Raw genomic sequence first — 15104 nt, forward strand, 5'->3', positions numbered from 1 at the left:
TCCTTCCATTGGATTGTTTTAGGAATTACTGTATTTGTTTTAGTTAGATCCGTCTGTAAAAATCTTGTTTCTCCTCTTTTAGGCTGTAGTTTATATTTAGTTTCAAAAGCTAAATTCATAACTTTATAATGGATTTTATATATTAATGCTATTGGAATAGACCCTTGCTTTATTTTATAATTATGGGTTTTTATTTCTAAGACTATACTGTCTAAAATATTTAAGTCATTTAAAGAGATTTTCATATCTGGATATACTTCAAATGATATTGGTCCTTCACTTAAACTAGTTTCTATAGATCCTAACAAAGAATCTTGAAAATTTAAAAATCTTGCATCTCTTACTACTGCTAGTATACTAGTGTTTAGTCCTTCCCTAGTTAAAGGTTTTATTCCTACTTGTATTAATCCTATATGAATGTACTTATATTTTTTACTCCTATGATGATTTAATGTTCTTCCTGATAAAAGAGCTATTTTCTCAAAAGGTTTACTTAATTGAAAATCTCTTTCTTCTGTTTTAATTACATAATCTGTTTTAAAAACATTAAACTTTGGAATTTTATAAATATGTTCTTTATCTACTTTAGGAATTTCCCATTCATCTATGGCTTTTACGAAATCCTCTAAAATTAATTCATTTTTATTTATTATTCTTTTAATTTCTGAAGACTCTGAATCATCTGATTTTACTGTACTCGCTGATTTACATAGAAAATGATCCATTTTTAAAAATCTTGAATTATGTCGCGGTCACTGCCTGTTATACCCTATGACGCCTAAACCTTGGCTAAAACGGATTCAGTTGGCATACCCAAAACATACTTTTTCAAGATCTTTAATTATAGATTCCTTCCCATGCAAAAACTTTTATATATAAATAAAAGATGTCCACATCCTCACAACCATTAAAATAGAAATCAAGCACATGCATTAATTCAAGAAATCGCACAAAACAAATAACTATCACTTCCTTGTGAGAGTTTACAGTCACTGAAGTCAGTGTATGTGCATGTGAATTAATACTCAATAGGCAGTGTTATGACTTATGAGAAATTGGGAATTAGTTATAACAACGAAAGCTAACCCAAATCCTTTAACAAAGCTGACCCAAGTCCTTCAACAAGATCCAAAATCCATAGATCATTAATCTCATACAACAAACAAAACCCAACCAGAGAGAAGCAAAGCACCATAGTAAACACTATACAATGCAAGAACTCAATAAGCAGATTCAATTTTTTAGCAACAAAACAAAAATCATACCTCAAATTATAAGCCAACAGAAGAGATCACTGAAGAGGACAGACAATCGACAGTCGACGGTCGGCGGTGACAGTGAAACTCAGCAAATCAATAGGGACTACTGGACTAGGGAGGGAGGGAAAGAGATCGATAGGGAGCGAGGGAAAGAGATTGATAGGGAGCGAGCGATTCGTGACTTCTTTCAGCAGATCGATAGGAAGAGGGCGAGCGATTCGTGACTTCTTTCAACAGATCGAAGGGAAGAGGGTTCGTGACTTCGTTCAGCAGATTGATGGGAAGAGGTTGATGGTCATGGTCGACGAGAAAGAGAAAGAGAATAATGGGATTAGAGGATTCGTCGTCGTTAGGGATTTTAATTTCAACTGTGAGTGATGTGAATAAGGGTTTCATTTTGGGCTGGGGGGAGGGAAAATTGGGAGGGGGGAGGGGAAATCGGGAATGGGGAGGCGAACGCCTGGGCCGAAAGGGATAAAGGGTTTGGGGTGCTGGGTTAGATATTAGAGGGCTCGGGCTCGGGCTCGGGCTTGGGCTTGGGCCTAGCCACGAAATCGATTATTTTGGTTTGATTGGTTATTTAACACGTTTAAACCGAACCGAACCGAGAAACGAATAATTTTGAATATACTAACCGAACCAAACCGATCATCCCGATTAACCGAACTGAAAAATCGAAATCAATCGGTTCGGTTCGGTTCGGTTTTTCAGTTTAAACCAAAATATGCACTCCCCTATCTCTGTCTATGAGTTAATGCTACCTGGAGCAAATAAAACAACTAATTTTATAAAGAAAATGAAAAAGTACGTAATTTAATTTACTCCTCGGATACTCTCTGTAGTCTCATTCTTAGGCAAATAACATGAAATACCTTGAGATGTTTATAAGGATCCTCATTCTCCTTCCCACATAATTTGGACAGAAGGTGTATCAGCTCAGATTTCAACTCAAAATCTACCAGAAAAGTTTGATAATCTATACAAAGTGGGGCTTCGTCAACTAGGGTTGTTGCTAATTCCTGAAAAGTTCTTTCTTTAGCCATGGCGTGTTGGTTTCTTGGTAGTGGTTCAAGATGATTCATGATTGCTAGTGGTGCTTCTTCTTCAACAATGAAAGTATCTTCGGCTAATGTTTCTTCTTCAGTAATCAGTGCTCCTTCTTTCGTTGTTCCAAACGTGCTACCAGTAATCTACTTCAGCTTTGTTTCCTTAAGCTTCTTGCAGTTTTCTCAATTTCGAGATCAAAAAGAAGCTCTATTGCTTGATTAGACCTGATGATTATAAAAATAGAATTAATTAAACATCATTCTTCGGCAACGGTGCCAAAAATTAATGGGTGTCAAATCCAACAAAAATAAATCTTGTTCTTTCTAACAATTATGAATTGCAGATATGATGAGTAGGGTCAAATTCACAAAGAACGAGTTAACTGCTATTAAAGTATAAATATAAAATGGGGAGGTTTTGGATCGAAAAATAAACTAATTAAGTAGCAAATAATTAAAGAGATTAAGAAAATATATAGTTTCGAGAATATCTTGATGTTAATTCTCGGGATTGATTATGGATGTAAGGATGTCCAAATTATTTCCTAATCAACCAATTATAGTTATTGATACGATCTAACAACTTAAACTTTTTTTAGATAATAGACTAAAAAGGATCAACTCACTAGTCAGTTCCTAATCAACAAATAAACTACATGATCAGCTCTGTGCAATTTAATTTACTAACAACATTAAAAATTAAAAAGACTCGACTCTAACCAAGCTCATGATAACGCCGCTATAAAATCATAATATGTTATTCCACAATCAAGTATTGTTTGCCACAAATATCAAACCCACAAGTGATTATAGACTTAATGAATTTGAATGACGGCATATTATTCACTCAATTAAACAATTAGCCAAATTGCATCAACCAAACAAATGATAATCTTAAGATATTAGAAATAATAAATAAATAAAAAATAAGGAGAATTAAGATTAATTCGATCTCACAGTTCCTTAAAAGTTTCCTAGAGCTCATGTTTGCAACCAAAACAAAACAAAACTAAGTATTAGAAAACCATTCAATTCAAAGAATCTTTCTCTTTTTAAAGGAATAATCCTAAACTAAAGAGAAATAAAAGAAAAAAAATCCCTTTAAAAGAAAAAGTAACGGTCTTAAATTTCCTTTTCTTTTTGAAATCGTTTTTCTTAAATTGGTTTTTGCAATTTAATAGAGAATCAAGTTTGAAAATCTCGTGATATTATATAAGTCGTGCCCAAAGTCTGTATACGCCTTGCTCAAGGTTTATTTCATGACTCCATTCATTTCAATATAAATAATCTAATATAAGTTATTGCCCATAGCATAAGACGTGCCCAAAACCCACGACACTATCTTTGATTCTTGCTTAAAACTTTCAATTTAAAACTTTTATTCTCAAAAAGTATAGAATTTGTCAATATTGCAAAAAGAAAAGAAATATTCACGATTCAGTAGAATCAACTCTAATTATATAAAAAATAATGGATACTAAACAGGCAAAATTCACACCCTATTGTAACCCTATACTTTTCACATTTTTGTACTTCTATTTTATGTTTTAAAAATAATAAGTTAAACCATATATTTTAAACATTTTACTAATTATACTCTACCATCCATTTAACATTCAATAGGCTAACAGCATAGTCATGTTATGTGCCGCATATGCATGCTGTGTAATACAATCTAATTGCCAAAATAAATTTTATATTTTTCAAAATATTATAATTCTGTCTATACTTTGAAAAATAACCAATTAAACTCTCTACTTTTAACCCTTTGACAAAAAAAAAAAAATCTAATTTGAGCAAGAAAAAGTTTATATCATTATAATCTATATAATAAATTTATTAGTGAGATAACAGTTAAAATTAATAAGAGTTAAAAAATTCAGACTTAATTAATAATTTTATAATATGGATTAGAATGATAAAAGTTTGAAAATGATAGAATTTTAGTTATATCACCATGTCATATAGTTCAATCTAAAGTAATTTTTAATTTATTTTTTTATTTAATATTTAATATTTTATAGAAGTGATTTATGACTATTTTAAAAAAAAAATTTAGAATTGATTGAGACCATAATTACATGGTATTTACACTAATGGCATAAAATTTTTTTTAAAGGTGCTTGCGATACGAGATTTAATTAATTATATTTAAAATATATGGTAGAATTACGATAATTTAAAAAATATAAAATTTATTTAATAATTATATTATATTAAGTGAAATTTACATGTGGCATATAATGTGATATTAACGGTTAAATAAATGTTAGGGTGCAATTGATTAAATATTTAAAATATAAAATTTAATTAGTTATTTTTAAAATATAAGATAGAATTATGAAAATTTATAAAATATAGAATTATAAAAATATGTAAAATATAGAGTTAAATAGATAATTATTTTGATATTTTTATATTACATAGAAATAAAATTATTTAATTCTTTTATTTTTCTAAGATTATTATAGTTAAACAAAAAATAATTTTATATATACGAATTAAATTTTGGTTAATCAAATAGTAACTAATACTTTTTTCAGGTTGCTTCTGTTGGTGCTCGAACTTTTAAAAAAAACAAAAAACAAAAAAATATGGGGTCAAAGTGAAAGAAACCGAGAACAAGGAGGACGCAAAGCAAAAACTTGTACAACATGTTTTTGCCATGTACACTCCAGCGATTATCTGTTGAATTCCGAAGGCGAACCAAAGGGAGAAGTTAAAACAGTAAAAACGGGCGCGCCATTAGCAAAAATTACCACCATCAGCGTCAATATTACAACGCTCGCTCTGCTTTGTTTTCCTCTGTTTCGCCTTCCAGGTTTACATGTGTACCTCGTCCACCGATCCCTTCTCTGCAATTCAAAAATGTCCCTTTAATACAATTTCACCTTATCAACTGATTCCCAATTTTCGATCTCTTTAATTGGTCATGGAAATGGCCTCCAGTCGGCGAACCGTAGAGGAGATCTTCGATGATTTCAGTGCTAGAAGAGCTGGTGTTGTTCGTGCTTTAACTAATGGTGAGGTTTTCATCTCTCTCTGTGTTTGATTTTTCTTTTTTCTCTTTAATAAATTTTGACTGTCGCCTGATTCGTGTTCTCTCAGATGTGGATCAATTCTATGTACTCTGTGATCCAGGTAATGTTAGATGGTATACTTTTAGATCAGAATTCTTCCTTATTTAATTTGTTGTTTGGCTTCGTTAATTTGTTCTTTTGAGTCAATTTGAGCATCTGTTTGATTCATGAGAAACTGTGAGGAAAAGGGTAAGAAAATACTTTGAACTTCCCCCCTAGGTTACTTGCTATTGTGTTGTGTTAAGTTAAATTAGATGTCACTAGACTTGTTTTAGGATAGGAATGATGGCCGAAATTCAGTTTCCAATTTTTTTGTTGATTTATGTACAATTTAAATTAGAATTAAATTCTAATTTAACTATTTTAATCTTTAAATTAAAAGAAATTCTACAGTGAAGACGAAGTATTTAGAATAGGTAGAGAATGTTATTTGGCTACTTGGTACCTTGTGAAGTGAAAAATTAAAGCTTTCTAGTTTTTCTGGTTTTCTCTTCTAGTTATTGAGACATAAAAAGGAACCTGTTTCATGTTTTAGCTTCTTTTGCATACTTCTATTAAGTTTAGTTTGATTTTTGCACTGGATTAGAAAAGGAGAATTTGTGTCTGTATGGGCATCCAAATGAAACCTGGGAAGTAAACTTGCCAGCTGAGGAAGTTCCACCTGAGCTTCCTGAACCAGCCCTTGGAATCAATTTTGCAAGAGATGGGATGGACAGAAAAGACTGGCTTTCGCTGGTTGCCGTGCATAGTGATTCATGGTTGATTTCTGTGGCATTCTATTTTGGAGCTCGTCTTAATCGGAATGAGAGGTACTTTACACCACATTTTTAGTCAGAATGAATACTTGATGCGTTGATTTTCATTTTTCCTTCCACAACTCATTTGCTGAATCATTATGGCCCCATTTTGGCAATTAGTTTCAGATTCAACAAAGCAATTAAGAAAAAGCACTATTTTAGATGCTATTGAAAAGCAATTTGGAAAAGCTTTTAGTATTATTATTGTTATTTTAGTGTTTTATGGATAAGACATATCAATTCTAGTTTTTAGTACTCTCAAATGAATATATTTAAGAAAATGTTCTCTTTTTTTTTTTTTTTTTTTTTTTAAAAAAAAGAAAACTATGATTCTAACAATAATGCTAACCAGATCCTATGCTTATTGAATATTACCTCTATAAGTGCATTCAACTTGTTGTATGGATGGTTAATATGGAGGCTGTTTATCATAAAGCATGGGGTATATATTGGTAGTTAATAGATGAAGTATACAATGCCTGCTTCTGTTTTTCAGATAACATTAACTACTTTATTGTGGTTTTGCTATGATTCAACTTGTTATATAGACAATTAGTATGGAGGATTATTTATCATAAAGCAGTATATGACTGGAGAAAAATGGAACTTTTGTTTTTGTTTTCTAGGCAGCATTGAATACTCTCTTGTGGTTTTGCTATATCTGTTATTAACAGCTATAGTATAAATCTTACAAAATGGAAAGCAAGACAAAATTTGGCCAACAGGTCATGTGTTTTGCTGTCCATATTAGAAGAAATTTTGGGTCTTTAGTGTAAAATTTCTTTTCTTGCTGGACCAACTTTAGTTTCCATCATAGTTGTTTATCTTCTCTTAAATGTTCTTAACCATCTTCTCATGGTAGTCATTTCTCCTACTTAAATAAGTCTTATGTAATGTTAAGGTTACTCTACTGTGACTTGGAAGTCACTGGTCTAAAGTCTAAACCCATGGAAATAACTTCCATGCAATGTAGGGGGAAAATTGCACACATCTAACCCTTATGTAACCCTTTGTAGAGCCTGTAATGTTAAAAGTTCGTTAGGACACTCTTTTTGCAGTTAGTCCTTTAACTGTAAGCGAATAAAATTTTGACAAAACTACACAAAATTGACCTTAATGAAAAGTTTTGGGATAGTCAGGTTCATGGAGCATTACACTACCTTGAGCCGGTTAGCTGGATGTTTGAATTGTAACCTTCTGCAAATGATGTAAATGAACTGTTATTGCCTATCTATTTTTGCATCAAATAATGTTTGATGGACGAAAATTTAATTACTTGAATATTGAAATATTTTCTAATTGCATTTTATTCTATTGGTAATTATGTTTTTATTTTATACGTGGGTTTTCTTCAGAAAAAAAATTGGAGTAATTAAATTTTGATTGACAGGAAACGGCTATTTAGCATGATCAATGATCTGCCCACTGTCTTTGAAGTTGTAACAGAAAGGAAGCCTGTAAAAGAAAAGCCCAGTGCAGATAGTGGAAACAAATCACGAGGCAGTGTAAAGGTTTGATTAGCCATAACTTAATTCCGAATTACTCACTTGTATTAGAATCATCCCTGATCAAGAGCCTTTTATATGTCATTTCTGTATGTTTCTGCTAGATATGACCATCATGAAAATATGGATAAGTATTTTAATGCCACAATATTATTGAATGAGCATGCAACTGAGTTAGGTGTGTATTCATGTAGTGCCATCATAGTAAGGAAAACATCTGTTTATTTGGGTGCCATTAGCACGATTAATTTCATAAAATAATATTCTTGCATGAAATGGATTTTTCTTTTTTTTTTTTTGGTTGTTGTCTTTGACTTTCATGGTTTACTGTTCTGTTAACTAAAGCAGATGCTTAAAAAAACAAATAACATGTTGCTTAGTTACTGACTGGATCCCTTCCCTTTGTAGAGGTCAAGCGATGGTCAAGTGGTGAAGAGCAATCCTCAGCTTACAGAAGAGGTTTATGAGGCTGATGAAGATGAACATAATGAAACCCTATGCGGGAGTTGTGGTGGAAGTTATAGTGCAGATGAATTCTGGATTGGCTGTGACATCTGTGAGAAGTGGTTCCATGGAAAGTGCGTGAAGATAACACCTGCTAAGGCTGAAAGTATCAAGCAATACAAGTGCCCATCTTGCAGCCTTAAGAGGAACAGACAGTAATGTTCCAGCTGCAAACAGAAGTAGGCATTAGTATTATTACCTTATATATGTTGTAAAATACTTTGTTCATTACAAATGCCTCCATATGTTTAAAGTATGCCTTGTTCCCCACTAATCCTGAGCTTAACTGGCAGTTTATGTAATCTAATCTTTAAATTTATGATGACTGATTTGATACCATTCACCCTTTTTTCTATGTTGATTCATTTAGCTAGAAAATTGCATGATTAGCATAACCTTGTTACCTGGGCCGCAACTAAATATGAATGACCAAGTAGCGATGCTTGGTTTTGTTATATTATCACAAAAGAGTTCATAATGACAAAGAATGAACATACCACAGAGATAACCAGCCATTAAATTAATGAGTTAAATAGCCGATTACTTGATATTTTGTTGGTGTTGGTCTGGATAATTTGTTTGAATTAACTTGATATTGTAAAAGCAAAATGCATTTGAAGAGTCTTGACTCTTGGGCGCCAAAGTGAATTGGTGCTATGGTCAGTCGGTCACAATTTCCAGGATACAATCCAATCTTAAAAACATATCCCGGCCCAAGAAACCTAGGATTTTTATTTTATTACAATTTTAAAAACTGGTTCTTTATTACAGTTCTGGTGATGATTTTGTATTCCATATGTCGATAAACATAGCTCAATGCATGCGAGAAGATTGAACACGAACAGTTATGAATGAACTGTAGAATTTCTGGAAGCATTTAAGCACCAACATTGAATCCCTACACCAAAAGAGGCCAACGTTCCGAGTTTGAATTTCCTGAATAAATACTTTTTTTTTTCTGACAATGAGAGACATCATCTGTTCCTACCAGACATACCTTAGTTCTTCTCATTATCACAATAATCTTCTCTTGCGTGCACCTGTGTTTGTGTTGGTCACCCTTGTCCATGTGAACCTCCTTCCTCGTCTTGGACATTGCTAGTGATCAGTTGATTACGATAGTGGGTTCGAGTCCAACATATGGCTCTGGCAAAGAGCTCGTGTTGAAAGCAAGAACTACATGATCGGTTCGAAAGGCCGTCAATCAGCTCGGTGACCCAGATACCGTCTGGATGATGCACACAATAAATAGCCTCCTTTGATTTGCATGGCTAGCTCGTGCATGATTTACAGTGCAATAGATGGCAGCCCTATAGTTACATGTTTCTCTGTAGCGAGTTTATTACATTAAACCTTAGGGATTAGATGTTGTATGCTATCGCTAGATGGAAATTTCTTACCCGCACTGAATACTTTTACATTCATTCAATAGAAATTTCTTATTAACACTAAGGATGGTTTTGCACTCATGAAATTTATCACTTTATATTTATTTTATTTTATTTTTGTTACACTTTATATTTAAAATTTAATTTTCGTTCTACTATTTTAACTAAAATACTATTTATTTTATTTTTTTTGTTACACTTTATATTTAATTATGTTCTCCTAATATCAATTTACAACTGGTAGCTCCAAAGAAGGCAAATCCTACTTTGTTTCTACTTGAAAGGGAATCCGACCTCATTTTTCTCGCAAGTCTTTCTTAACCTTAGTAGATTATTTCATAATATCAGTATGAGTCAGTTACACTATCTAGTAAATGGAATGTGAAAGGATAATATATAAATGACTGACTTTCAATATTAACTTAACTAATATTTTTGATATGTAAAATCGCTTTTATAAAATATATTTTACAAAATAAATTAATATCTAATATTCTCGATTTCTTTTTTTTTTTTGAATTTGATATAGTATCGAAGCTCATAACGGTAGCGAATTTCATCGATCCATGAGACTATAATTGGGCTCACATTGAATTATTATTAATTATTAAGTGACAACCTCATAGTCACACTGCAGGTGTGTTGAAAATTCTTGTCCTATAATAAAATAAAATAAATAAATGAAAGATGAAAGAGTAATATATAAAAGGTTGGATGCAGTATTGACTTGAAGTAATCATTTGGATTTGTAAACAGTAGAATAACTTAACCACTTAATAAACCTGACGCAAAAATGAATTAATATATAATATTCTTACACTCTCCTTGAATTTAACAACAATCTAGTTAACTTGAACTAATTAAAATGATAAATTGAGTTAGATTAAAGATGCTAAATAACAACAGTCTAAAGTAAGTTATTGATTTTCACTGTAAAATAGGCTATCGTGGTAAGAATATGATAAATCGAAAATGTGGTCCAGTCTAAAGAAAAGGAAGATTTGGATACCTTGATACCCGGTTCATTATCAAAACTCGCTCTCAACAGGGTGAGTCTCGGCATGAAGTTATTGTTATCAGACACTGTCTAGTGTATCCTCGTCACGCTTGTAATTGCAGGATTACTAACCTATTAGCTGATGATATCTCTTATCAAGCAGTTGGCCACATCATCATCGGATAATCGGGAAATACTCTATTTATTTCCATTTTCTTATAGTATAAAAAGAGAAGAATTATAGAGATAAAAATATGCTATTCTCTTATACAAAACTCTAAGCAATTCATTGCATTCACTCTCTTCTTCAATATACTGACTTGAACGTCGAGTAGCTGCCGTAGATACCCACCACCTCACATTTACTTCTTTGCAAGTCTAGCCAATCACAACGTAACTTCATTTTGGCCATGTCATCAATCTAATCTCTGCAACATCATTTGGTTTCGTTGTCAGAAAATCCATTATGTCCTCTCTATTCATTTAGATTACATTCGGTTTCCTACTCTTTCTCTCGAAGAGAAATATCTCTCTCTCCCCTCACTTTCAAAATAGTTGGTAGTTCGTAAGCTGCTGCTAATATTCTACTAATGAAGGTGTCATCGCTTCTTCTGCCCCTGACAATAGACAAAACACGCCCCCTATGGTTAATAAAGTAGACCTCAATAATTTAAATAACGAACAAATACTCCAATATATCCAAAGGTTGTAGGCTACTCTCAGGCAGTATAAGGCACGGGAGGAGGTATCAAACATGGCTCTTGGGAGAAGGGAGGAAGCCTCTGTAGATACACCGAGGGCTTGGACAAAAGCAGTCAAAATGCAGCCTAAAGGAAAGGCTGAGTCCAAAGATGAATCAGACGAAGCTCGGACAGGCATCGATTGGAAGCTGGTATTGTAACGACCCCAAAATGGACCGTCACCGGCGCTAGGATTCAGGTCGGCTTAAGGCCGCCAGAACCCGTAGCAAGCCTGCTATACTCTCTGTGTACCTGTAAACCTCATACATGATCATACATTTTCTGTGAAAATAAAAACTTTTTGCTGAACCAAGGCTTAACCTGTGCATGCACTATCTCTGTACTCTGTACCCCTGACTAGAGCTTGCTCTAGATGGGTTAACTCATACCTGTTAAGCCTGGTTTTTCACATACAGAAAAACATATATACATATCCAGATCATGTACACAACATACAATACTAGGTCAAGCACATGTCTAACTTTAGGCACACAATTAGTACATTTCTTTACTATTACATGTCCACTCTAGGCTATTACAAATCTCTTTACTCTTTCCGTCCTCTGCTGGACTGTCCCTGTACACTGTACACTGAACCTGCAAAACTGGGGTTAAGGGAGTGGGATGAGCTCTATAGCCCAGTGAGTAGAACAGTAAAAGATCTCAGTAAAACATGATCTCATGGAATGCGTCATAACACAGATAAACCACATCAAGAGTAAACCTGTCACCACATAGTCCCAGTAACTCTGTGCCAGGGCGTAGAATCGAGCACCTGGTCTTCCTGTCATATATGTATATGTGTATATAACACCTCTGTACTTACCATTGCCAGGGCGTAGTCAAAGGCTCCTGGACTTTACTATACCTGCCAGGGCGTAGTTAAAGGCTCCTGGTCTTTACTATACCTGCCAGGGCGTAGTCAAAGGCTCCTGGACTTCTTGTCTGAGACTATTGGATCATTCAGCATTTACCCACATAACCAAATAACTATGCAATGCAACATATTCGTGGATACTAATGCAATCAACCTATGGCATAATCATGATGCATGAGATATGCTAAAACATTCCATTAGTCAATTAAAAGAGTTAAGTTTAGTTCCACTCACCTCTGGCTATCTGGACTGACTGACTCTGCAGGCTCTGTAAAACTCTGGAGCAGAACTCACTGCTGCTCTCTCTGGTTCCTCTGGTCTGTATAGGTACAGATAAACTCAAATGAGGGACCAAACTAGCTTATGAAACTCACTCTATTAAACTCCTCAAGAATCCCCTTAACCTCACTCAACTATCCATGCAAAGCCTGCAAAAGAAGACTGGACAGAACACTTTCGGCGGCAGGTTCGGCGGCCGAAAGTCCTCTCCAGAGACGAAACTCAAGCACCTTCGGCGGCCGAATCGCAAGCTTCGGCGGCCGAACCCTTTCGGGGGCAAGTTTCGGGGGTCAAAAGGCATTCCAGAGACGAAAGTCTCTACCCTTCGGCGGCATCTTCGGCGGCCGAATCCCCCAAGCAGAGCCGAACATGCAAAACTCACGGGGGCAAGCTGTGGCAGCCTAAGCCACCATGCAAGAGGTTCGGCGGCCGAATGAACCTTCGGCTGCCGAACCTGAGTTCATCCTGAACTCAACCCCGACGGCAAACAAGCTCCTCCATCCCTTCCAGCTCCCAAACCATGCACACTCAACTCCTCAACACACATATACTCATGTATATGTCCAAAGGGGTCCAAAACTATCTAAAAACCCCAACAAAACACATCAACCATAACACAGAAACATGTATACATGCATAAATCATCAAAACCACCATTTATCACCTAATCATGCATCTCACTCCATAACTCCCTTAAAACCTTCAGAAAACATAGAAACAGGGTCAAAAGCATCACTTACCTCCTGTAATAAGAAGATAAACACCCTGAACAAAGGGAAACGAACCAACTTTCTTCAAACTCCCCAACTCTCAAAATCTAGGTTTTTTGCTTCAAACCTTCAACATGTTTTGAAAACTAACAAACCAACACAAAAAAACAACTCTGCAGGAGCTGTAACATATGAGAGACATAGCCAAACTTCTGGACAGGGTGTGGGACTAACACCTGTCCACATGCTGACTAAGAAAGACACAAGAGCTGGCTGAGCAATTCAGCTTCGGCTGCCGAATCGCATGCAAAACCATGCAACATTCGGGGGCCGAACCTGAACTGCGGAAGCCGAACATTGGGCACTTTCGGCGGCCGAACTTACCTTCGGCGGCCGAACTTGGCAAAAGTCTCCATAGACTTTTCTCTTCCAACCTCAACCCAAATCACCTAAAACCCGTCACATATAGCATAACACTGGAGGAAAACATAAATCCTACCCTCTTATAGAATTCCGACACCCCGGATTCCACCGGACGACAGGAATTCCGGTGCCGGATTCTATCCGGGTATTACATTCTCCCCCCCTTAAAAAAACATTCGTCCTCGAATGATTCTAAAACAAATAACACATGAAACGGAGGAAACTAACCTCAAAACAAATATGGATACTGCTGAAGTATCGACTCTCGCGTCTCCCAGGTGCACTCTTCTAGGTTATGGTGGTTCCATAGAACTTTCACCATCGGAATCCCCTTGTTTCTTAGTTGTCTGATCTGCGTGTCCAGAATCCGCACTGGCTGCTCTATATAGGTGAGATCTGTATGAATCTCCACCTCAGGCTCACTCAGAACCTGATTCGGATCTGACACAAACTGTCGTAGCATAGAAACATGAAAAACCGGGTGAATTCTCGCCATAGAAGCAGGTAAAGCCAGCTTATACGACACATTCCCGATCCTCTGCAAGATCTCAAAGGGTCCAATGTACCGTGGAGCTAACTTACCCTTCTTCCCAAAACAAACCACTCCTTTCATTGGAGATACTTTTAGCAATACCCAAATACCCTCCTGAAACTCTAACTGTTTTCTGCGAACGTCTGCATAACTTTTCTGTCTGCTCTGCGCTGTTCTGATTCTATCTTTGATCACGGGCACTACTCGACTAGTAATCTCTACTAACTCTGGCCCTGCAAGAGCCTTCTCTCCTATTTCTTCCCAACAAACAGGGGATCTGCACTTCCTCCCATACAACGCTTCATAAGGAGCCATCCCAATGCTAGCATGATGACTGTTATTGTAGGCAAACTCCACCAAAGGTAGATGCTGCCTCCAAGAACCGCCAAAGTCTAACACACACAGTCGAAGCATATCCTCTATGGTCTGGATGGTCCTCTCTGACTGTCCATCAGTCTGTGGGTGGAAAGCAGTGCTAAACTCTAATCTCGTGCCCATCGCACTCTGCAGACTTCGCCAAAATCTAGAGGTAAACTGAGGTCCTCTATCTGAAACTATCGACACTGGAACACCATGTAATCTCACTATCTCATCCAGATATACCTGTGCCAACTTATCCACAGAATAGGTACTCCGAACTGGAAGAAAATGAGCAGCTTTTGTGAGTCTGTCCACAATTACCCATATAGAGTCTATCCTGTTGGACGCTGCTGGTAAACCCACTACAAAATCCATGGCTATGTTTTCCCATTTCCACTCTGGAATCGGCAATGGGTTAAGCATTCCAGCTGGTTTCTAATGCTCTAGTTTCACCCTTTGGCAAACCTCACAAGCTGTCACAAACTGCGCCACTTCTTTCTTCATGGCTGGCCACCAATAGACCCTTTTGAGATTCTGGTACATCTTGGTGGCTCCTGGGTGAACACTATACCGCGCATTATGAGCTTCCCTCATAATGTCTTCCTTC

The 15104-nt window shown here is 35.7% G+C and overlaps 1 protein-coding gene across 1 annotated transcript; it reads left to right on the forward strand.

Moving 5' to 3' along the window:
* Nucleotides 1-5054: 5054 nt before the first annotated feature.
* On the forward strand, nt 5055-8530 carry LOC110621688 (PHD finger protein ALFIN-LIKE 1). The gene is made up of 5 exons (XM_021765967.2): nt 5055-5328; nt 5414-5446; nt 5972-6194; nt 7573-7693; nt 8096-8530. The coding sequence occupies exons 1-5, from the start codon at nt 5238-5240 to the stop codon at nt 8348-8350; spliced, it is 723 nt and encodes a 240-aa protein (XP_021621659.1). The 5' UTR covers nt 5055-5237; the 3' UTR covers nt 8351-8530.
* The last annotated feature ends 6574 nt before the right edge of the window (nt 8531-15104 follow it).

This window comes from Manihot esculenta, chromosome 8 (genome assembly GCF_001659605.2).
Source record: "Manihot esculenta cultivar AM560-2 chromosome 8, M.esculenta_v8, whole genome shotgun sequence".
In the NCBI taxonomy this organism is placed as follows: Eukaryota; Viridiplantae; Streptophyta; class Magnoliopsida; order Malpighiales; family Euphorbiaceae; genus Manihot; species Manihot esculenta.